Here is a 25,452-nt window from a genome sequence, read left to right on the forward strand (position 1 = left end):
AAGGAAGAGAAGATTGGAGCTATCCAGCTCAGATGAGGAGAATGAAGACATTGATGGATCTATGTGATGCATCAGTATGTCCTTCATCATCAGAAAAATGCTAGAAAAACACCAGTTCCATTCATTTTGGGTCTTTAAACTGCAGGAACAGGAGAGACGAGCTGTTTGCTGAGGAGGGCCAGAATCGGTGTCATGATCTCCCTTACTGCAGTACTGGTTAAACTGTTCAAACCTTTAGCACGGACTGTCAGGTGACGGTCTTCAAACGGTCCCTGAGAGCAGTTCTTCAGCGTTAGCAGCTCGTCTCAGGTGCATTCCTGTCTAAGGGCACTAAGAAATGGCTCGTGGTTTCCTGCTGGCTGATGGGAAACGCCCCCGTCTTATTAACCTGCACCCCGCTGTGATGTTTGCAGCAGCAGCTGCACTGACAGGAACAAGCAGTTACTGTGGGACATGCATGTGTTTCTGCATCACAAAGGTCTCTGAAGAGCCTCTGACCATGTAGATGAAACCAAACTGGTTTGTATTAATAAACTTCTTTGTCGTCCTGAGAATTCAGCTTAAAGATTTAAACCTCATCCAGAACAAAACAACGTTGAACTTTTGCAGAATCTTTGAAAACAGCCTGGTAAACATTTACTGTTCCATAATGCAGATTATTGACAGTTTATTAGCTTTAACCTTTTAGAAATAAAAGTTTGTCTCCATAGAAATGTGAAACTAAACTGTTAGATCATTTTATGAACACGTCCCAAAGACTGAAAGTGCTGTTCACAACCTGTTTGTCTAAAAGGTGTGTGTGAGAAACCAGCAGTGGAGGAACAGGTGATTATCTCTGTGTGCACACAGGAGCAGCAACACACACACACAAGCAGGAACACACACACACAAGCAGCAGAACACACACAGGAGCAGCAACACACACACACAAGCAGGAACACACACACACACACACCCCAACACACACACACACAAGCAGGAACACACACACACACACACACACACACCCACAGGAACACACACACACACACAGGAACACACACACACACACACACAGGAACACATACACACACACACAGGAACACACATACTTGCATTCCCCCTTTGAGGCACGCACACACACAAGCAGGAACACACACACACACACACACGAACACACACACACACACACAGGAACACACCCACACACAGGAGCAGATAAAGTATCCGCATGGAGGACAAACAGCAGCCCTTCCTCCCTCCCTCCCTCCGTCAGAGGCCTCCTGTCCACGAGGAGCAGAAGGTTCTCCAGACGAGCCTCTCCTGGACAGATTCACTGCTGGAGGTGAGAGATTTTCAGAAGAGCATCAAATATGAAGCTCAGATCAAGGTGGAGCTGGAACTGAATTTTTTCTGTGCTCCAGAGAGACAGGCGGCTGTTTTCCCTGCTAAATCCTGTGAACCTGAAGGAGCAAACTTTGTGGCGGACGTCCTGAACGATGGACCTGCAGAGAGCCGCGTCCTCATAGAAGCACCATGGACAGGAGGGACGCTGGAGACGATGATAGGAAAGGTGAGAGGATGTTTCCATAAATGGGTGTGAGGTCTAATCGTTGCCTGTATCTGAGAACTGGACTGAGTGACCCCGCCCCCTGATGTCCCAAACAGGAAGTGGCTCCAAGGAGCCAAAGTCCCCCAGACTTCTATAGAGAATAAACAGCTGTTACTGTCAATCTGTTGGTCAGAAGAACCGTTCTGGATCTGATACTTTTTTTTCTTAACATGTTCCTTTTTTTTTTTTTTTTTTTTTTTAAACTTGTCCTGTCCAACAGCTGGGCAGACAGATGAGAGCTGACGGCCTCTTGTGTTGGACATATTTTACTTTAACAACAGGGGTTATTAAAATGTCCACCTGTCGACATGTACACAAAACCGATAGTGTTCACACACGCATACTTATGCCTTAAAACCAACTAATGTAAAATATTTCAGTCATTCAGTCATGCAAACTGTTAGTGCAAAGGTGAGCTAACACCTGTGCTCAGGTGAGTGTTTATGTTTTTCTAAAATGGATGGAGGAATGTGTAAAGAAGGAGGGAGAGTTCCCAGCCACCCCCACACCAAGACCCCCACCGCAGCAGCAGCGGCAGCCGGAACCCCCAACGCCACACGGCAGCAGGCAAGGAACAACCGCCCCCCGGGCGACCCAGTCCGCCACCCAGGCCAGGGCCAGCAGGACCGCCGCGAGGCCCCCAGAGCCAGAGAGCAGGGAGGCACGGAGGGAAAGGGAGCGCCGCCCCAGCCCAACCAGGAGAGCAGCCCCCCCGCCGCACCGGGAGAGCCCAACGCAGGGCCCCACCCGAGAAGGGCGCCCACAGCCCCAGACAAGCAGCCCATCACCCCCCAGGAGTTCCGGGCATCCCCGCGCCCCAACCCCAGGTACGGGGGTTGGGGCGCGAAAGGGGGCCCACCAGGGGTGTTGTAAACTTGGCCCGACCAGGCTCGGCCACAGTTGGAGATTTGGCGGGGCCCAGCACCCGGGGCAAGGACCAGAACCCTACCCCCAGGGACACGGACACCTCCGGCTCAGGTGTAATGTGAACCCCCCCGTGCGGAGAGAGCACCGCGGCGCCCAGGAAACCGGCACCCAGGGGACACGGCCGCCGTTGCCAAGGGCCCCAGACCCCCCACCAGGGAAGGGGTAGGGGACAGATGGTGCTAGGTCCCACCTTCCTTGCAAAACGTGTGTGCATGTATGTGTGTTTGAGAGAGTCTGTGTGTGCATGTGTGTGTGTTTATGTTGGAATGTATATTTTGAGGGGGGAGGGGTGTGTGTACTAAGGGGGTGCAGTTGAAATTGGCACTGAGGGGACATCTCCTGATTTCTCACAGTGATGTCCCCTCACCCTCCCCACCAAGGGGCCCTAAATGTCTAAGGTGCGGTTAAAATTGGCAGGTAGGGTGCCAGGAGGACATCTGCTGCTTGCTGGCAGTGATGTCCAAGCACCCCCCCCTACCAAGGACCCTACATGTCTAAGGTGCAAATAAAACCGAAAGAGGGGGGGCCCACTCCATACAGCAACTATGGGAGGGAGGGACCACTGCCAAATACCCCCCCCCCCCCCCAAGGCGCATCGCAGGCTAAGCCCCCCACCCCCTCACCCTAATATGAGGTTATATGAGGAAGGGGGTAAGTTCTTGACATGTTCTTGATAATAAACATTTTTTTCGTGATGTTTTTCTGAAGTTCAAGTAATTCTAGTTATAAACTGACCAATCAGACGCCTCAATAAAAGTAGGTGGAGCCTGCTAGCACCCACCTCAATCGTTCAAAACACTTGATTGTCAGTGGAAGGGGTGTGGCTTCCAACAAGCTCACTCCTGATTTGTTAGCGTGGTTGCCATAGAAACGTTGATTCAGGCCAACTGGGACCAATCACTGCTTACTGACGACGTCTGGCTCCAAATGGCGGCTGAACTGACTTAATTTGGTTGGAGCCGGAAGTAAAGGGTTTCCTGCGGGTGACTTTATAGTCACTCAGTCCAGTTCTCTAATACAGTGTTTTTCAACCAGTGTGCCGCGGCACACTAGTGTGCCGTGGAGTTGGTCAAGTGTGCCGTGGGAAATTGCCCTCATTAACTGCACTAACAACATTTCCCATCTCCAGGATTTCAGCTCTTTGTTCATCCAAACAGGCCCTGATAAAACACTAATTAGGAATATAAAAGATCTTAAAATTACTTTTTCTTTGTGTTTATTTAATTCTATTAAAGACATTTTGATAATTATGACGGTACCGCGATTTACCTGCAGCTATAGCAGTTTGCGGAAAAGTCCCCGCCCCTTTAACTGTCTCCGCCAATCATTCTTGAAGGCTTAATCACATGTCATCAGTCTGACCAATCAGAAGTGCTTAAAGTCTTCACTTCCTTGTTCTTAATTCTGCTGATAAAGTCGCTCAGTTCTAACATAAATACCAACTAAAGCTCGTCTTTAGCGGTGTAGCTTTCCACAGAATCCGGTATCAGACCGTGGAACAAGTGAACAAAACAATGAAGCTCAGAGACGCGAGTCTTTTTGCCCTTTTTCTGCCGTTTTCACACTACATCTCCCATGATGCATTGGCTGAAAGGGACAGCGCATACTGAGTCGACCTTGTGAAACGTCTTCAAACCACAACAAACAAACAGTTTCTAAATTTTCTAATTTAACTTTTATTTCGTCTCATAGACAAAACAGCCGCAACTTCCTGCTTTTTCTGCCACAATTATCACAAAAATCCACATGAGATAGCGGCGGGGGGGGCTGTCGATCAATACAGACCGTGAATTTCTGCTTCTTTTTTTTTTTTTTTGGATGCTGGTGTGCCGCGGGATTTTTGTCAAGGTTAAAGTGTGCCGTGGCTCAAAAAAGGTTGAAAAACACTGCTCTAATACAGTCAGTGGGTCTAACATAACGGTCAATGTGATGAATTATAATAAGACTCCAGGTGGTTTCCAAACATCGGTCTGTAGACAAAAAATTGAAACGTTGCTTAAGAAAAAGACATCAGTAGCAACATGGAAATGAAGAGTAATAATAATAAGAAATATTGTTTTTCATGATTCCCTGATAATGCTTTGAAAACTGGTTCTGTCACACAGACAGACAGTCAAATAATAATAATAATTGATACTGTATTTATGCCGCAATGGGGAAATTCTTCTCTGCATTTGACCCATCCCCTGGGGGAGCCGTGAGCTGCAGCTGAACCGTGCTCCGGAGGCAGTAGCGTTAGGGTCTTGCCCAAGGGCCCTCACTGGGTGATGTTAATTAATCGCCATTGATATAGTAGTGGCCCCCAGTACCATTGTTTAGTCTCCTCTTGGAATCAAACCCTGGATTCCTGTGTGGCAGCCATTCAACTTATCAACCAAGCTACCCAGACAGACAGACAGAAAGACAGACAGACAAGCAGTCAGACAGACAATCAGAAAGTGAGACATACAGACAGTCAGTCAGAGACAGTCAGATAGACAGACAGACAGACAAACAGTCAGACAGACAGTCAGATAAACAGACAGACAGACAGCCAGTCAGTCAGAGACAGTCAGATAGACAGACAGACAGACAGACAGACAGACAAACAGTCAGACAGACAGTCAGATAAACAGACAGACAGACAGCCAGTCAGTCAGAGACAGTCAGATAGACAGACAGACAGACAGACAGACAGACAGACAGACAAATAGTCAGACAGACAGTCAGATAAACAGACAGACAGACAGCCAGTCAGTCAGAGACAGTCAGATAGACAGACAGACAGACAGACAGACAGACAGACAAACAGTCAGACAGACAGTCAGATAAACAGACAGACAGACAGCCAGTCAGTCAGATAGACAGTCAGACAAACAGTCAGACAGACAATCTGAAAGGCAGATATAAAGTCAGACAGTCAGTCAGACAGACAGTCAGATAAACAGACAGTCAGTCAGTCAGTCAGATAGACAGTCAGAAAGTCAGACAGACAGACAATCAGTCAGATAGACAGTCAGTCAGTCAGTCAGTCAGACAGAGAGACAGTCAGACATAATGGCAGACAGTCAAACAGACAGAATGAGAACTCAAAGACCCAATGAAAGTTTGAGATTTTAAAACCTGAGATTCAGTTCAGAAAATCTTCTGCTGACGTCACTATGGCGTGGGGGAGGGGGGGTTTACAATTAAGTCAAGTCAAAGTCAACTTTATTGTCGTTTCTTCACATATGCATCACATACAATGAATCGCAATTCCGTTTCTTACTGTTTCATGCCTGTCCAAGAGAAAAAAGAAAGAAAAAGGAATCACTCCAATCATTATGAATCACTTCTAGTTTCACCTTTTAGTCATTATGACTAACTTTACTGTGACATTTGACTGACGTTAAGTTTCTTTTAAAAACTGTTGGTGCCGACCCGTGCTGAGCTGACCTGTGCTGGGCTAAAACATGAGCTTCAATTCAAACAAAGACGTTTTGAGAAAACTAAGACAAGTTTACAGTTTGGGACAGGAAATCCGAGAAGAACTTGAATGAGGAGGACAGGGTCATCGGACCGGACCGGACCGGACCGGCTCCTGGGAGCTTTGGTGGCTTCTCGAGGCCACATGAAGTTATTTGCAGGAGGGCAGATAGAGTAGAACCTCCTCCGGTCAGTCACTGTGAACCCACAGATCACCCCCCATACCGACACACGCGCGCACACACACGCACGCACACGCGAACACACAGGAATGAAGAAGCTGACCGGACCTGTAGTTCTTCTGTGGTTTAATAATTTCATCTGTTCCTCTGCAGGTAATGAAGATGATGAGGAAGACTTTAGTAAAAGCTCTCCAAACATCATCAGTCTCTGCATTCGGGTCTGTTTTCAGCGGTTTCTCGTCCTCCAGGGTCCTCGTGGTGCCCACCGGACCCCCCTCCCGCAGACAGCCCCCTGCTCCATACCCTCCCACTGCCCTCGGACCCGATGTCTCACCTGGGGACGCAGCGGGAAGCGCGCGACGCACCGAGGAGCGGCGGATGGAGCAGGTAACCCCGGGCCCAAAGAGAGAAACACGCACGCGCTGTCCCGCCTGGATGTCACGGGTGGATGCGGGTTATCCCAAACTTCACGCACTGCTTTGAGGAATGGGCGTCTGGGCGCGAAAATGCGTTGAGGGTCTCCTGAGGGGGACGGAGCTGGAATGAGGAGCTCGGAGATTTGCGAGGAGCTTTCAGGAGGAGATTCCTCTGAGGAGGAGGAGACACTCCCCTGAAACCTGAACAGCCCGCAGGACTGGATGCTTCTGGGTCCTGATGGGCTTTTCCAGGCTCGGTTCTGTGAACTCCTGGAGGTCCAGCCGGAAGACCAAGGACAGCAGAACAGAGCAGTTTGGAGTCCAGGTTCTCCAGGTTCTCCGGGTTCTCTGGGTTCTCCAGGTTCTCCAGGTTCTCCGGGTTCCGGTTTCTGCTTTGTGCTGAAACGTTCCTGGATTTACTGCTTCCTGCTTCTTCCTTCTGGGTTTCTGCCCAAAGGTTCTTCAGGATCTTTGTCCGGGCCCGTTGTCTCCTCTCAGGTCATGCTGTCAAACACCGCCATTGCAGGAACATCTGGACTAAAGATGTTCCTCTTTTGGTGGAAGCCCCCCCCAGGGTGTGAAATACCAGAAGGTCTGCTCCTGACACCGCTGTCCTTTGACCTCAGGAGGGTCGCTCTGTCGTCATGGTAACTGGACGCACAGAAGCAGGAACCCTGAGCGGAGGAGCAAACGGGCAGAATGTGCAGCTATCTGCCAGTCATGTGATGGTTCAAACCCCAAACCTGGCAGCCGTTGGGCAAGGCACTCAGCCTTGCACTGCTTTCAGAAATCCTCTTTGGTCTAAAAAGGAAATGTAAAAAAAAAAGCTCACGATGGACTTTGGATGAAGAACCAGATCAGAGGTCATTACCGCCGTCCGTCCCGACAGAAATCTGGTTTAATGAGATGAAGAAGATTCAGTTCACAGTCAAACATAAGAGGAAAACAATCCGAAGACGTTCATGTACAAGTGTCATGACTCTGTTGAGGGAAGTCCAGCAGTTTGTCAAAAATGAGCTTTTTCAGGAAATGGCAGTTTGTTTGTCTTGTTTTTAGAATATCTGCTGAGCTTGGAGGTGAACTGGGACCAGCATGGTCCTGGTTCTGGTTCTGTACTGGATGAGTCCCAGTAAAGAGCCTGATGGTGGAGTTTGCTTCGTTGCTCAGAGCGTTCTGACGTCCACCCGTCCTCCTCACCATCAGCCTGAACTTTGATCATTTGGATAAAACCAAAGGGAAGAACAGCTGTGGCATTAGAAACCTTTGCAGCAACAAAAACAATCCGATTTCTTCTCTCCCATGAAAAAAACCCGGTCCAAACACATTCTATCAGCCTTCATCTTTTGTGTCTTCATCAGCCGCATTCTTCAGTTATGTCCTCGCAGCCCCTCCCTGTCGTCCTGCTCCTCCACCAGTCGTCATTATGAGGAACATTCCAGACTTCAGGCCCGCGGTTTACCTCCACGCCGGCGGCTCGTCTCTTTGTTCCGGCGCAGAAGACAAGCAGGGGCAGCAAACAGAACGATTCTCTGTTTCTATCTGAACTCATTGGGTTGTGACGGACACCAAACTCTGCTCAATATCTAAAGCAGTTCTTAAAGTTGACGGATGAAGCAGAATAGTTCAGCCTCACTCCTGCTCTCCCTTCTTCTGTCTGACTCCAGTTCGGCTTCACAGGAGAAGATCGTTCTCCGTGAAAAGGAAAGTCAAAGTTCTGCTGTCTGTGAAGATGAACACTTCAAAGACATTCAGTCATCGGATGTGTTTTCCCTGCTTACCTCATGATGGTAGCCCCTCCCATCAAACGTTGGTGAATCTCTGGTTCCATCTGTCCGTAAAATGAAACTCAAACAGATTTTCCTGCTGGAGATTAAAAGGTTTAAGGTTAAACCTCCACAAACGCCGCCACTTTTTCTGGTTGTTTTGATGATCAAAGGAAATTCTAAATAACTTTGTTCTTTCTTTTGGACGACCGCGCCTCCAGCTTGAACAGGAGCTCCAACACCTCCCGTTTCCTCCACAGGAGAACCGGCCCGGGGTTTCAAGGCAGTCAGGACCTGGGAGCGGCGCCCGCTGACCAGAACGTGGTCATTCTGCACGCCAAGGTCGCCCAGAAGTCCTACGGCAATGAGAAGCGGTCAGACTGAGCTTTGAAGAACCAAAACGAAACTTTTTCATTTCAGCAGTCTGGAACGAAAAGCCGCTGAAATGGATGTTTGCTAAAACTGTATCAGTAAAGACCGATTCACTCAGACTAGAGCTTCTGGATCAGATGTCCGGTTCTGTCCTGCAGGTTCTTCTGTCCTCCTCCTTGTGTTTACATCAGCGGTCCTGGATGGAGAATCACGCAGGACCACATGAAAGGTAATCCACAGAAATCTGGGCTTTGGTCCATCGTCCTTCTGTCTTTCAGCACCGCACTGAGGTTGTGATAAGTCACCCGGTGAGGTAGAGGTTGATGGTCCGGGCTTCTCCTGGTGTCGTCCTGCTGCAGGCTACGCTGACTCTGTGCACGGGTACATGTGTCTGGACATCTCCAGCCAGTCTCAGGCTGACACCTTCAAGCTGGTGTTTGACGAGCAGCCGGACTCCAGGGTGAGAAATCCAAAACGCTTCCCCATCAAACCTTCACGGAGCCTGGATGAGGTTTCTGCTGGTTCCAGCGGTTCCTGCCTCCCTGCTGGAGGCTTTCAGCCGTCACTCAGCATCTCTGTGCGCCTCGGCATGCTGGGAAGTTTAATCCGCTTTTAATACGATTTGTTTGAGACTATTGCAGGTTTTTTTCCACTAACATTTTCTCACAGGGGGATCGTCAGAATTCCTCTGCAGCAAGTATGTTTGCTGAAACGAGAGTCAGACTCTGAGCGGAAAGCTTCCCATGTTGATTGGAAAACCAAAACTACTTTGATTATTTTTGACATCCAAACATGAGCTCCTGTCACGTGTCGACACTTTTCTTCATCATTAAACTCAGTGGCTGTCGCTGGTCATGTGACTAAACAAACCCATTTCAGGTCAAATCCTCCAGCTGGCATTAAAAAGAAGTAAAAGTAAAAAAAAAGTATTTTACTTTCAGAAGGAATGATTATGACTTTCTGTAAAATGAAGATGATCTTAACACAGAGCAAACCTCTGTGATCAGCGATCATCTCGACCTTTCCAGGCTCCCAAAGGGTTGCCGGTTGAAAACTCTGATTCCTGATGGCTGAGAGTGAAATCCTCACCTGTCCTCACCTGTCACCTGTCAGGTGAAACAGCTGCAGCCAATGGGATTCCTGCCAGTCAAAGACAATTCACCTGATAATCAATGATCTGTAGTTACCTCCCTCCCCCCCCCCCCCCCACACACACAAACACACACACAGCATCAAAACAGAAAGTGAAAAACGCTTTCTTTGCCTGGGGAGGGTAAGGGACCAACACGACCTATTACACCTCCCCCCCCTCCCCCAAAACATGTCTGTCTGTCTCCATTTCTTTTTTTTTTTAACCTCTTCCTGTCCATCAGCTGAGCAAACAGAGCAGGGCTGAGTCCCTCTAGTGGTGAACAGATGCTACTGTTACAGAGGCGGTTTATGTAGCTTCAGACACGGGAGGAGTCTATTTGTATTTGAGGAGACATTTATTCCTTTTATATTTGTGAGCATTTCTTTTTGGACCAGATGGAATACCAAGGGAGAGTGGGGTATTACAGGTGAGGGGCAGAAGGGTACAAGAAAGATAAAAAGTAAGGAGATTGGAGGACGGAAAAAGAAACACATAGGAGGGGGGGCAGGACACCCCAGTGAATCACCTTGTAAGAAAGGAGGGCAGTTTGGGGACAGCTTCCATCGATTTTATTTAGAACACCTGCACCTGACATCAATGATTACATCTGACATCATCTAACCCCCCCTCCCTCACACACAGATTCAAACCAGTGCAAGTTCAACCGCAACTGAAACCCCCCCCCCTTTCTAGAAAACAACTTTATTTAGCTCTAAACTCCTCCCACTCACTGCACACTGCCAGCACATGGAGGTTGGTGGTTCCTGCACAGCTGCAGGTCTCTGTGATTGACCTCTTCTGCTGCTTCTCTCCGATTATTCAGATAGAGACCATTCATGAAATGTGCATGTAAATAAAATAGTCAAAGTCTGCAGTCAAAGCATTCTGCTAATGAATATTTTGCCGATTGCACTTCTGTTCTTTCTAAGCTTCAGAGCAGCTTCTAAACTTGGATTTCTCTCGGTTCTACCTTGTCTGTGCAGCGGATGTTTGCCTGCGCCAAGTCGCTCTTCATCTCCGACCAGGACAAGAGGAAGCACTTCTGCCTACTGCTGCGACTCTTCCTGGGCAGCAGACAGGAAGTGGGCTCCTTCCAGAGCAGGATGATCAAAGTTATCTCCAAACCGTCCCAGAAGAGGCAGTCTTTGAAGAACGCCGACCGTGAGTCACATGGTTCAGTCCAATACAGCAGCTTTGTTTTTCCACCCGTTCTAGTTCTACACACTTGTAGGTCAGAGGTCATGGAGGGATTCATCTGCACCTCCCATTTCTGTCAGAACCCTACCTGAGAAATGATTTGGCTTCATCCAGACAGACTTAGTGTTTGGGGGGGGGGGGGGGGCATTACTGACAGGCCAGTGAATGCACAGTGAGAATGTGGTAAATTCAAAGACCTGCTGACTTTCAAACAAAACTTTCTTCTGGGATAGAATGAGAAGAAGATCCTCATCCTCATCCTCATCATCATCAGGTCTGTCACTGCGACTCTCTTCCAGTGTGCATCTCCTCCGGCTCCAGAGTGGCTCTGTTCCACCGTTTGCGCTCCCAGACCGTCTCCACGCGTTACCTCTCAGTGGACAGAGGTGCGTTCATCGCCAGCGCCAGGCGGTGGACAGCGTTTACCATCACCACAGGTACAGGTGTAAACTCAAACCCTTCAGGGACACAGACTTTTAGCACTGGAGCAGTCCTCTCTGGTCCTTACAGCCAAGTTCAGAAAAACCTGTAACCACAAAACAATACAAACCTCCTGTAGACGAGGTTTCTGGAGTCACAGCTTCCTGTTTGCTTCCAAGAAAAGCAGAAACGTTCAAAGATTAGAGGGCGCAGATGGCAAGGACCGTATCTGTGGACCGTACACGTGGACCGTAAACGTGGACCGTATACGTGGACCGTAAACGTGGACCGCACACGTGGACCGTACACGTAAACCGTAAACGTTGACCGTCTACATGGACCGTAAACGTGGATCGTAAATTTGGACCGTAAACGTGGACCGTAAACTTAGATCGTAAATGTGGACTGTATACGTGGATCGTAAATGTGGACTATATCTGTGGACAGTAAACGTGGTCCGTAAACGTGGACCGTAGACGTGGATCGTAAACGTGGACTATATCCGTGGACCGTAAACGATGATCGTAAACGTGGACCGTATACGTGGATCGTAAATGTGGACTATATCCGTGGACCGTAAATGTGGACCGTATACGTGGACCGTAAACGTGGACCGTATACGTGGATCGTAAATGTGGACTATATCTGTGGACAGTAAACGTGGTCCGTAAACGTGGACCGTACACGTGGACCGTACACGTAAACCATAAACGTTGACCGTCTACATGGACCGTAAACGTGGATCGTAAATTTGGACCGTAAATGTGGACCGTAAACTTAGATCGTAAATGTGGACCGTATACGTGGATCGTAAATGTGGACTATATACGTGGACAGAACGTGGTCCGTAAACGTGGACCGTACACGTGGACCGTAAACGTGGACCGTAAACGTGGATCGTAAACGTGGACTATATCCGTGGACCGTAAACGATGATCGTAAACGTGGACCGTATACGTGGATCGTAAATGTGGACTATATCCGTGGACCGTAAATGTGGACCGTATACGTGGACCGTAAACGTGGACCTTATACGTGGATCGTAAATGTGGACTATATCTGTGGACAGTAAACGTGGTCCGTAAACGTGGACCGTACACGTGGACCGTAAACGTGGACCGTAAACGTGGATCGTAAACGTGGACTATATCCGTGGACCGTAAACGATGATCGTAAACGTGGACCGTATACGTGGATCGTAAATGTGGACTATATCCGTGGACCGTAAATGTGGACCGTATACGTGGACCGTAAACGTGAACCGTATACGTGGATCGTAAATGTGGACTATATCTGTGGACAGTAAACGTGGTCCGTAAACGTGGACCGTACACGTGGACCGTAAACGTGGACCGTAAACGTGGACCGTAAACGTGGACTATATCCGTGGACAGTAAACGTGGTCCGTAAACGTGGACCGTACACGTGGACCGTATACGTTGACCGTAAACGTGGACCGTATACGTGGACCGTAAACTTAGATCGTAAATGTGGACCGTATACGTGGACCGTAAACGTGGACCGTATACGTGGATCGTAAATGTGGACTATATCCGTGGACCGTAAACGATGATCGTAAACGTGGATCGTAAACGTGGACCGTACACGTGGGCCGTAAACGTGGACCGTAAACGTGGATCGTAAACGTGGACTATATCCGTGGACCGTAAACGATGATCGTAAACGTGGATCGTAAACGTGGACTATATCCGTGGACCGTAAACGATGATCGTAAACGTGGTCCGTAAACGTGGACCGTAAACGTGGACCGTAAACGTGGACCGTAAACGTGGACCGTACACGTGGGCCGTAAACGTGGATCGTAAATGTGGACTATATCCGTGGACCGTATACGTGGACCGTAAACGTGGACCGCACATGTGGACCGTACACGTAAACCGTAAACGTTGACCGTCTACATGGACCGTAAACGTGGATCGTAAATTTAGATCGTAAACGTGGACCGTATACGTGGACCGTAAACGTGGACCGTATACGTGGATCGTAAATGTGGACAATATCCGTGGACAGTAAACGTGGACCGTACACGTGGACCGTATACGTGGACCGTAAACGTGGACCGTATACGTGGACCGTATATGTGGACATGTCAGACTTCAATCGTCTTTGTGTTTTCTTTGCAGTGGGTGACCAAGGAGGCATGGTGATGAGTGAAGGCTTCATCTGCTATGGATTGCTGGTCCAGTTAATTTGTACCGAGTCAGGAGTGGCTCTGCCACCGATGGTAGGAACCTCACGCTCACACGCATGTGCATGTGCATGTGTGTCTCCCCAAGACCTCCTTGCTGAAATTCTCTGGTTTCAAAAACTATCAACCCGACAGCCGAACTAAAAACGCTTTGAACCCCAGAATGGAGACATTTACGCCGCAGTTTCCTCATTTATGAACAATATCCATGTTAAGAGCCAAGGGAGCTGGTTTAGCTCGTGCTGGTTTGCGGTGCCTTCCGTCCGTGAAACCAGGGTTCGACTCCGGGCTGCTCCCTGTTCCCTTCTCTACCTCTGTGCCGGTTCCAAGCCCGGTTTGAGAAGGTTGCGTCAGGAAGGGCATCCGGCGTAAAACATTGCCAAATTTACCATGCGACTTGTTCGCTGTGGCGACCCCTGATGGGAGAAGCCGAAAGTAGAAGAAGATCCATGTTAAGAGCCAGGATGTACACAAGAACCGAAGGGGTTTGAAATGAGCACATTAGGAATGTGGTTCTGGTTCTCAACAATGAGGTTCTGTGAAATGAGGAGGGATATAGTCCCAGCTGTCCTAACAGGTGTACACGGACTTTCTGCTGGTATAAAATGGTCAAACCTGTACAGAACATCAAGGTGTATCGTACTTTTTTCTACGTTCATGCTGTGAACGACAGGTCGTAGGGAACACATAAGGGAAAGTAAGGAGGAAATTGGTGAGTAACAGGATTTTTCATATTTTTACGCCCCCAATCCTGCAGCCTGACCGTTAGAAATGAGCCTTGCATCACGTGCACGCAACATCTGTGCGGTCAGTAAGGAGCCAGTACTCACACCTTTCAATTCAATTTTATTTGTATAGCCCAAATTCATAACAACAGTCGTCTCGATGGGCTTCGTATCGGTAATTGAAAAAGTGAAACATAAAATCAAAAGGATCATGAACACAGAATTCAATAGGAAAATACTACATTGAACTAACAAACTGACTAAAGTAAACTGGACATCTCTGCCCTTAGACCCTCTTTCTCTGTAAGGAAAAACCCCTAAAAAAAACAGATTACGGAAAAAACGAAGAAACCTGAGGGGTGTCCACATGAAGGAGGGATCCTCCCCCAGGACGGACAGATGTACCAGAACTCATAGAGAAGAATCAACTTATCTAACTCTACAACCACATATTTAAAGTCCAGCAGACGAGCTTCATCCAGATGGAGTTGGGGGGACAGTCAGGGGCGCGAGTCGAGCCAGAGACAGGATCCACAGCCAGGTGTAGGAGCAGGAGCAGAGACGAGGTACTCGGTCAGGCACAGAGCAGCGACGAGCCAGAGACAGGATCCACAGCCATCACCCGTACGTCATAGTTGTGTGTAAATTTCATTAGCCTTATGAATATTTTACCATACACCTCCCACACATACGACAATGGTACGTTCCATTTTCAGGACGTTCCTTTGAGGTGGCCGTACAAGCCTCAAAGGAGCTGCGAGACACAACTGGGCTCCCCTTTAGATGCAATCCCAAAACCCACAGAACCCCCCACCCCCATCCCCACAGGGGTTATCTGATGTCAGAGCAGCATCACGTCTGAGCAGGCGGGTCCAGGATCTCTCAGCAGAGTTCATCTCAGATCTTCAGGAGATTCCTGTGAGCGCAGGGCTTAGATGTTCTCTAATGACAAAGGAAATGAAGGAACGGAAGGAATGAGAGAATGAGAGAAAACTGGACAGAAAGAATCAGGAGACTGGATGGCTAAGAGGAGGAGTGGGATGAAACATTCAGAGGAATGGAAACAATCAGAATCCAGACTCTGTTGGATGATTAGGCAGCATTTCATTGGTAAAGGTCATGTTCTTCACAGGAAACACTCCACTGTTTTATTTTCTTTGAAGTTTCTTTTTTTTTTGCATGAATCAGTTTTGATCACTGAAACAAAGAACGCCTCCAACCATCTTTGGGAACCGTTCCTGTGTTTAGAACCAGGAACGTGTGAAAGAGGCCGCTGGCGTCTGATCATGTGAGCGTTACTCCCTCAGGATGGTCATGAGTCTGCAGCTCTGACACACGGATATCTGTGCAGGAGTTGAGGAATGTGTTAATCCTGAAAAATACTGCTGCTGTTCCTCTACGGTCCAGTTTCAGTTACACTGGAGGAAGTACTTCCTGAACTGTTGACATAAGAACCTCCGCCGCACAATGCACCTCTGTGGTTTTGTCTGAGCCCTGGTGCTACTCAGTTTGAGCTGCACCAAGGAGGCTCTCCTCTGAAGGTCTTGCTGTGCTGGAGGACGTATGGACCATGAAGTCTGTCTGGACCTGCTGCCTTAAATATCACATCCAAACCTTTAATATCCTGTGTGCTGTTGGGTTTCAAAACTTCAAAACAGGTAACTTATGAGGACAGGTACAGTGAAAGCCGTGCAGATCTTTCCCTCCTTAAATTCCTAAGTCCATGTGCTCCTCATAAACTGGAGGATCCTCTTCTCGTACATTCTGTACATTTCAGCGTGAAGAAGCTGTTAAACACTTTGTTGTTTGTGACTCTAAACCCAAAAAGTGTGAATGACAGTTTTTGTTATTGTATGTACAGAAAAAACACACTTTGGAGCAAATTTATTCACACAATCTGGTAAAGATATGAGATCAAAGTTCAGCAACATGACCACCTGAAAACTGTTGATCGTATAATTTTTTTGTTTTTTTGTTAAAACAGTGATATTCTCACCCAACCTGGTTTGTGTCAGAACCAAAGGTGAGGCTCTGCAGTCCCTTCTGTTCCTTTGGGGGTTTCCCTTCAGGGTCTCCACAGCCAATCAGCTTCCTCCGTCTGTCTTCTGCATCTTCTACCACACACGTGTCCACCTCAAGGCCCGGGGGCCAAATGTGGCCCTCCATGTCATTTTATGTGGCCCGCGAGAGTATAAACGTTTTTAAGTTCTTGAAATAAAAAATAAAAATTGGTGTGTATTTATTCATATCTAGGGGAATTGGACTTGAAATATTGGATTTGTCAACTAAGCATTAGGACTTAAACACTGTCCATATAACCTAACCTGACAGAATCAAATGTAAAAGGATTTATGCTAGAATAACAAGCAAACATATGTTTTCTATGCAGCTGTAATTGTCACTTTAAAAAGTTAGAATAAACAGATAAATGAGTTTTTTAACATTAAGGAGTAGTTACAATTGTTTTTCATTATATTTAGTTACATGTATAAGTTACATCTGGCCCTTTGAGGACAGACACTATGCTGATGTGGCCCTCAGTGAAAATGAGTTTGACACTTCTGCTCTACCAGCAGCTACCTTCATGTCTTCATCCTCTACCAGCAGCTACCTTCATGTCTTCTTCATCCTCTACCAGCAGCTACCTTCATGTCTTCATCCTCTACCAGCAGCTACCTTCATGTCTTCATCCTCTACCAGCAGCTACCTTCATGTCTTCCTTCTCTGCATCCAGAATCCTCCTCTCTGGTCTTCCTCTAGACCTCTGGCAGCTCTAGACTCAGCCTCCTTCAGTCTCTCTTCTGGACATGTCCCAACCATCTCAGTCTGACTGGATCTCCAGAACCTCTAACATGTGCTGTCTGATGTCCTCCTTCCCGATCCATCCTGAACCTCAGCATCTTCATCTCTGCTTCCTGTCATAGTTCCATCATTCAAAGTCACTTTTCTCCGTCCAACACTCAAGACTTTCCTTTTCTCTCTTTTTATGAACGTGCTTTCTTCCTCTCCTCCCTCTTTGACCAACAGTAGTCCAGTTTCCATCGGCGCCCTGTTGGTGAACAGCACCGATGGCGGTCCACTCGACTGATCTGGTATGGATATCATAGGTCTGATTTACATGTTTGGTTTGGCAAAGATTAGACGTTGGATGCCCTTCCTGACACAACCCTGTGCATTCATCCGGGCTGGGGACCGGTGCAGTGAGACCCTGGCTTGGGACCCCTCGTGTTTAAATAATACAGCCAGAAAACATTGACAAAAAAGTTTTTTCCTTTTGAGATTTTGAACATTATTGGTAAACATCACATGATCTCCCTGCCATTTTGTTGATGTTGAAGCTGCATGCAGATGTGGACATTTGTCTCAGACGCCTCATGGTCCACATGGAGCTGCAGGACTCAACGATCAGATTCAAATGGCGTATAAAGCTTTTTCCTACCTTCCTCAAAGGCTCAAAGCGTTCACACCAAACACTGGCTAACCTTCCACCAGAGGCAACATGGGGTTCAGTGTCTTGCCCAAAGACACACTGTCAGAGAATGACGGCCCTACCGCTGCACCACAGTTGCCCAGCAAATTGAGAGCTGCAGAAGTTGGAGAAGATTTGATCTCATGAAACGTGAGATCCTCCAATGTTCCTGATATTATGGATGCTTGCAGGTCATTCGGAAAGTCAACAAGCAGCAGGCCATCTTAGATGTGGATGAACCCGTCTCCCAGCTCCACAAGGTCGCGTTTCAGTTCAGAGACGATTTCTGCTCCTTCCTGTGCCTTTCCAATGATGCCATCATACAGTACCAGGTGAGCAAGCATCACCTCTGACCTCTGACCCTTTTCTAAATGTAATACAGAGGGGAGTAGAAGCATCTGGCATCCATCTATCCACCCACCCACTCATCCATCCATCCACCCACTCATCCATCCATCCACCCACTCATCCATCCATCCACCCACCCACTCATCCATCCATCCACCCACTCATCCATCTATCCACCCACCCACTCATCCATCCATCCACCCACTCATCCATCCATCCACCCACTCATCCATCCATCCACCCACCCACTCATCCATCCATCCATCCATCCACCCACTCATCCATCCATCCATCCACCCACTCATCCATCCATCCACCCACTCATCCATCCACCCACCCACTCATCCATCCACCCACCCACTCATCCATCCATCTATCCACCCACTCATCCATCCATCCACCCACTCATCCATCCATCCACCCACCCACTCATCCATCCATCCATCCATCCACCCACTCATCCATCCATCCATCCACCCACTCATCCATCCATCCACCCACTCATCCATCCACCCACCCACTCATCCATCCACCCACCCACTCATCCATCCATCCATCCATCCACCCACTCATCCATCCATCCACCCACTCATCCATCCATCCACCCACTCATCCATCCATCCACCCACCCACTCATCCATCCATCCATCCACCCACTCATCCATCCATCCATCCACCCACTCATCCATCCATCCATCCACCCACTCATCCATCCATCCATCCACCCACTCATCCATCCATCCATCCACCCACTCATCCATCCATCCACCCACTCATCCATCCACCCACCCACTCATCCATCCATCCACCCACTCATCCATCCATCCATCCATCCACCCACTCATCCATCTATCCACCCACCCACTCATCCATCCATCCACCCACTCATCCATCCATCCACCCACTCATCCATCCATCCACCCACTCATCCATCCATCCACCCACCCACTCATCCATCCATCCATCCACCCACTCATCCATCCATCCATCCACCCACTCATCCATCCATCCACCCACTCATCCATCCACCCACCCACTCATCCATCCATCCACCCACTCATCCATCCATCCATCCATCCACCCACTCATCCATCTATCCACCCACCCACTCATCCATCCATCCACCCACTCATCCATCCATCCACCCACTCATCCATCCATCCACCCACTCATCCATCCATCCACCCACTCATCCATCCACCCACCCACTCATCTATCCACCCACCCACTCATCCATCCATCCACCCACTCATCCATCCATCCACCCACTCATCCATCCATCCACCCACTCATCCATCCATCCACCCACTCATCCATCCATCCACCCACTTATCCATCTATCCACCCACTCATCCGTCCATCCATCTTCCTCCGCTCATCCAGGACAGGGTCGTGGGGGCAGCAGTCTTAGCAAAGATACTCAGACTTTCCTCGCGTGGCCACTTCCTCCAGCTCCTCTGGGGGGACACCGTGGCGTTCCCAGGCCAGCCTAGAGATGTACTCTCTCCAGCGTGTCCTGGGTCTTCCCTGGGGACCTCCAACCAGTGGGACATGCCTGGAACACCTCTCCAGGGAGGCGTCCAGGAGGCATCTGGACTAGATGCCCGAGCCACCTCAACTGACTCCTCCGGATGGGGGGGAGCAGCAGCTATACTCCGAGCTCCCTCCGGATTACCCTCGCCCCTCAGGGAGCTTACTTGGCCCATAAGATACACTTTACCTCCCCCCGCCCCGAAGGTAGCATTATCACCATCTCCTCCACCAGGAGAAACTGCAACGCTTGGCTCTTGAGCTGAGGGTTAGCGAGTAAGCCCACATAAATGTGCCATGCATGAGCAGACCAAGAAAGGTAGAGAGGCCGACCCCCTTCAGGGATTGAGCTCCAGAGCCTAAGCTTGGCAGGAAGCTGAGTTTGACCACATCTAGCTGGTACCTCTCAACCTCCTGCACAAGCTCAGGCCCCCATCACCCCAAGAAAAGTGGCGTTCCAGATTCCAAGAGCCAATTTCCATGACTGGGGGTTTGGCTGCTGAGGCACCTGCCGTCCCAACGCCATTGCAGCGGCCCCTCTTGAGCTCTCCTGCAGGGGATGGGCAAGGGGGGATGAAGCAGCCCCCTCCATTCTGCAGTCTCCCACTCAAAAAGCTGAACTCATCATTTCAGTGGGAGGACCTGCACAATCTGTGATTGAGAAATACCTCTTTGCCCCGCTGTCCTCCTCTTTTTACCATCTCTGTTCTGCGTCTCTGGTCTCTTCAGTGCCGAATGTTTCTTCTTCTTGCCGTTTCTTGGCCTACAGGCTCCGCCCAGCAGCCAGGACCCCAGCAGGGTGGTGCTGAACGACGGATCCTGCTGGACCATCATTGGCGTGGAGTCCGTGGAGTTCACCTTCAACCAGAGTCTGGCCTGCGTTCAGACCCCCGTCAGCCCTTTTCCTTCCATCTCCAGGCTGGAGGTACTGTTGAACATCCATGTTCTGACCGAATACTTCTGCTGCTCCTGCCTGGTAGGGTGTGTCGTCCATGTCTCGGTTCTGTCCTCACCTGGAACCCCTTACAGGGTAAAACTCTGTTGTTGCAGGTGAATGGGGGGGGACATGTGGCCATGCTGGAAGTCCATGGAGAAAACTTCAGCCCCCACCTCAAAGTTTGGTTTGGCAGCAGAGAGGCTGAGACCATGTTCAAGTGAGTCCAGAGAGGAACTTTCAAACAGCAGGAACTCGTGTTCCACTGAAAGCAGCGTTCTAGATCAGCGTTCTAAAGTCACTAAAACGTCCCGTTTAGGAGTCGGACAGTCTGCAGATCCGGTTCTGGAACTCTGCTTGGTTCTGTTCAGACGAGCTGAGGGGAACAAACGGTCCAGATGTTACCAGCAAACATGCTTAGTGCTGCAGAGGCGGAGCGCTCCACCTCTGACAGAAGGGTCTCAGGTTCACTTCCCGCTCTGCCTGGCCATGTGTGTCAAACTGCCCTTGGGCAAGGCAGTGAAGTTGGTGGTGGTTGGGGGGGGGCTATGCCCTGCATGCTTTGGTGGTGAAGCCTATTCAGAAGTTTTTACTGTCCTGCAGACGCTTCAGGACTCACTGTGGACACTGTGCCTTTGAGCAAAACCCTGATAAAAGTTTTCACCCCAACATCTCCAGAGAGCGGATCGGCTCTGCTAAAGAGAATTCAAAGAACAAACTCCCAGTGAGGTAAATGAGGACATTTCTGTGCGTCTGCAGGACGGGTTCTGCGGTTTTCTGTAAAATTTGAATCTAAAATGAAGAGTGAGTCCCAGACAAAGATGGGATTCATTCCAGCCAGACTTTAACAGAGGTTTGTGTTTGCATTCTGTGAACGTGCACACACAGCAAAAACACCAAATCTCACCGTCTTCATGTCCAGATTTTAGTGCAAATTTCTAATAATGCTCAAAATGAGACAAATGTGCAGCACCAGCAACTTAGCAGGAAGATGTCGTGGTTATTTTGTTTGTTCAAAATTTAGCTGAGGCATCTCAACTTAAGTGATATATTTATTTAAACCGTTTTTGATCATTTACATATTATTTTAGAGATGCAGTTTTTTGTGAACAGTGAGAGGTCTTGTTTATAGATGATCTTGGTTTAAAGAAACTGGACTCAAATGAATTTAACAACAGCAGGACAGAATTTGGACAGTAAACGAATGTTAACATTTCATTTTTAAGAGACATGTTTCAAACTGTTTACTTCTAGTCTAACTTTAGGATTACTATGGTCTGGATAGGACTGTTGTAGCCCTTTAGATAGGACATACATGGGAAGAGGAGGGTATAAATATATATACTGTAAAGACATAAAACTCTTTTTTTGAGCAGAATTAAGTTTAATTTTGTTAAAAAAAAATGTTCCAATAACCAAAGTAAATTACCTAAATATGAGTGTTTGTAGCTAATTTCATGATTAAATGTAGTTTTAAAAGGGCGAAACGTCTTTTAAAATCGTATAAAAACTATAGTCTGCTGTTTCCATTGGCAGATTCTTTACTTCTAACAATGAAAAAACATCTTGTATTTTACATTTTGAAACTGTTTTTGAGGCCATTTTTCCAGAGCAGAATTCCGGTTGGTTTATGCAAAGTCCTGTTTTGGACGCCAAAGGAGACGAGCATGAAGGTCTTTTTCTGGGCATCAGGGCCGCACAGAGAGCAGTTCTACCTCCAGGAATTGTGTGGGAGTGACAGAAAGACTGCTACCCCTCCAAATGCCCCCCCGTTCCTAACGTCAGCCCCTCTGGCGTCAGACGCCACCTCAGATCCCACACCTGAAGGACCGAGGGAACGTAACTCAGCTGCTGCGGCTGAGATGAACCCGGGCGAGTTTCTGCAAACAGTCCTCCCTGAGGAAAGAACCCACAAAGAGCGCCTTGTTGGAGGAACAGCAGCTAAAAGACGCGTTGCCCTCATGTTCACATTTACTCTGAGGGAAGAAGAAGTTCCTTATACCATGGTCCTGATGATACTGGATTCTGATTGGCTGCTGGGTGTGCGTTAAAAAGTGATAATCCACAGTGATAACCACACGCCTAAAAAACAAGTTCCGGTCACACATCTGAAATGTTCTGTATCACTGCGCTGGCTTCTTTAAAACAAACTTTATCTTCATCATCTGGAAAAACAAAAGCGGTCAGAGGTGAACTTTCTCTCTGAACAGATCCTATATTTAACACATCGTGGTCATCAGCATAGATATCGCTTTCCTTTGCCGCTGCACTCGCGGACGGAGCGGTACCGCGTAACAAATGCTCCGCTTTTTGTGAAAAAAGAGATCCAAACAGAAAAAATAACAAGAATAAAGTACTTAAAAATGGCTGAATATTTATTTCTTTTGCAAGTGACCATAAGTGGGTTAATAGCCTTTGAAGGGTGCATCATCAGAAGTTAACGCACGACGTGGAAGCCGTCCATGTCGTGCGTTAACTTCTGATACTGCACTCAGCCCACTAAGCCTTACTTAATCTACCAACAACTAAGGTCCGTCAGGATTTTTGTCTTCAACGCCAAACACTTGTGGGATTTAGTAAATGCTGATTGGTGCTGGAGCTCTCCTGAACTACAAACGTGGAACCCTGATGGTCTTTGCATGCGGCACTCCTGAAGCTGTTCTAGAGCGCGGATACAAACCTCCAGCTTCTCTTTCTTCCAGGTCTCCCAGATCTCTGCTCTGCGTCGTTCCGGACGTGTCCTTCTTCAGTGACGGCTGGCGCCGTCTGCGACACGTCATCACCGTCCCTCTGTCCCTCATCCGAACTGACGGCCTCATTTATCGCACGTCCTTCAGCTTCACCTACACCCCTGAGCTCCACCTGCCCCTGACCCCCCGAGGCCCTGCAAGTGGGGGGAGGAGAGAGGCCGGGCCACATAGAGGCCCGGAGGAGAAGGCGGACGTCCTGTTGGAGATGATTCATCAGGAGTTCACCAAAGCCAACTTTCATCTCTTTGTGCAAAGTTAACTCATTAAGGTTGAGGCAGATGCAGACGCAGACGCAGCAAAGGACAAACATGCAGACGCAGACGTAGGGTTTGCAGAAGCTGAAGCTGCAGAATTAGGAAGAATTTCTGGGTGAAGAACCGACTTGAGCCGATTCCTGTTGAATTTTCTGTGAGGCTGTTTGTGACGACATGATGTTCAAAACAAAGACTAAGAAAAGATGAGATTTTTCTTGACTGATGCTCAATTCCCCACAGACGTAAACGTTTACCATGTGACTGCAGACTTCTTCCAAAAATGCTTTTATCATCACCAGAATTGTGTACCTATATCAAAAAATGAAACGTTGATTGACAGCAACAGCAGGTCCTGTTTTCTTCAACTGCTGTGCAGTTCAGACATTTGTCCTGTTTCCTATTTTTACGTTGCTGCTCTCATCAGTCGGTGCAGCTACCGCATTCACACAGCGGTCATGGCTCCCATAAAGACGACATGCAGAGCTTGGGTTCTCTGGTGGGGGTGGGGGTAATTTGAGTAAAGAAAATACCGTCTTACATAATGGACTAGCTGATCCATCAGAACACCTCAGTCCGGTTCTACTCCAGCTTCTGCTCCACATGCATCACAATCCTTTAATCCACAGGTCATTGGAATAAAAAGAGTGTAAAATATAAACACATGAAGGAACAGTCATATATTTAACCCCTGTGCTATCTTAGATGACCCCCCCTTCCATTGCCGTGTTCTCCCTACCATGACAAAGGTGGATAAAGGTGGAAAGATTTCATGTAATCCATGGACACCAGTGAAGATCACAAATCATTGAAGAAAAAAGGTTCAGAGCACTGTCTAGTGGGTCTAGATGACCCAACTCCCAACGTTAAAGTGCCTAGGATAGAACAAGGGATAAATATATGTGTACGAAATCAAATTCTTCCTCTCGCCGGTCGATGGTCACAGTTTTTTATCACGATTTCTGTTTGTAACTTTGGGGGAAGTTTGCAGAACCAGGTTCAAGGCAAACAAATTAAGTTCCATATTTAGAAGATATTTTAAAAACCCTCTGATTATCCAAAAGAGCATTTCTGCAGCGTGTGAAAAACTGTGAGATGTTCTGCTGACTCTTCAATGTGGAGCAGCAAAGAACCGCCCGTCCACGTCTGACGGTAATCCTCTAAATCCAGAATCCAACGGCAGCAAAGCTCAAGCAGCTTCAAGCTGCTTCACCGCCTGAGTTCAGTTTACGGCCAGAAGACCCGCCTGAGGAGCCCTGTTGTTCTGACCCAGCCAAGCAGCAGAACCACAGAGGCGTGATGGACCACCCACATGGACACGCTTCTCCGTAGAAGAGCCAAGCTTCCCTGTTCATTCCTCACATTCCTGTTTCTCAGCTTTTCGCCCGAGAGCGTTCATCTCCACTCAGAGTTTGCAGAGTTTCTCCGTTCCACTCGGTGTTTGGTTGAAGACACTTTTCAGTTTGAGTCTCTTTGCGTTTGGATCTTCTGCACTGAAGTAGCTGACTGATTACTGCTGCTCCTGGTTCCTCACCTCTGGTTTGTGCCTTCCTTCTCTAAACGTTTCCATGGAACAAACCAGGTCCAGAGTCCAATGGATGAACCAACCTGTCAATCAAGCAGCAGGTTATTTCTCAGGTGAATATATATCAAAGAAGTACCGGGTAGGACCGGGTTGGACCCGGTTGACTCCTTCACACTGGTGGAGCTTTGGTGACATGCAGCTGTATGGGCCTGGTGGCGCCCTGGTGGACTCCCGTCCCAATCAGCCGTTAGACGTTCTTCACATGTT

General features: G+C 48.3%; 2 protein-coding genes across 7 annotated transcripts in view; one reads left to right on the top strand and one right to left on the bottom strand.

Moving 5' to 3' along the window:
* The window catches only part of matn4 (matrilin 4), a 61,147-nt gene extending 54,459 nt beyond the window's left edge, over positions 1-6,688 (bottom strand). The window contains exon 1 of the mRNA XM_023955360.2: positions 6,479-6,688. The gene's annotated coding sequence lies outside the window, so the exon portion shown is untranslated. The remainder of the gene's footprint in view (positions 1-6,478) is intronic.
* rbpjl (recombination signal binding protein for immunoglobulin kappa J region-like) lies at positions 1,219-24,006 on the top strand. 6 transcript variants are annotated; one of them, XM_078948161.1, is made up of 13 exons: positions 1,219-1,324; positions 1,404-1,552; positions 6,375-6,531; positions 8,584-8,697; positions 8,854-8,924; positions 9,055-9,155; positions 10,811-10,988; positions 11,324-11,461; positions 13,589-13,689; positions 18,039-18,179; positions 20,495-20,701; positions 20,776-20,879; positions 23,362-24,006. In XM_078948161.1, exons 2-13 carry the CDS (start codon positions 1,516-1,518, stop codon positions 23,666-23,668), a joined length of 1,656 nt encoding a protein of 551 aa, XP_078804287.1. In that variant the 5' UTR covers positions 1,219-1,324; positions 1,404-1,515; the 3' UTR covers positions 23,669-24,006. The 6 variants fall into 6 exon arrangements, with proteins under 6 accessions (XP_078804287.1, XP_078804289.1, XP_011491782.1 ...); XM_078948163.1 differs by having other exon boundaries at positions 20,495-20,650; XM_011493480.4 differs by having other exon boundaries at positions 6,393-6,531.
* Positions 24,007-25,452: the final 1,446 nt, after the last annotated feature.

The sequence above is a fragment of the Oryzias latipes genome, chromosome 5 (assembly GCF_053564925.1).
Source record: "Oryzias latipes strain Hd-rR chromosome 5, Olatipes_Hd-rR_3.1".
In the NCBI taxonomy this organism is placed as follows: domain Eukaryota; kingdom Metazoa; phylum Chordata; class Actinopteri; order Beloniformes; family Adrianichthyidae; genus Oryzias; species Oryzias latipes.

Excerpts from the sequence above, each read along its gene's own strand:
- rbpjl (XM_078948160.1), top strand. The coding sequence starts at position 6,234 with ATGAAGAAGCTGACCGGACCTGTAGTTCTTCTGTGGTTTAATAATTTC. Across the intron at positions 9,156-10,810 it reads ACGAGCAGCCGGACTCCAGG|CGGATGTTTGCCTGCGCCAA; the intron begins GTGAGAAATCCA and ends TTGTCTGTGCAG. Across the intron at positions 20,880-23,361 it reads GAGGCTGAGACCATGTTCAA|GTCTCCCAGATCTCTGCTCT; the intron begins GTGAGTCCAGAG and ends TCTTTCTTCCAG.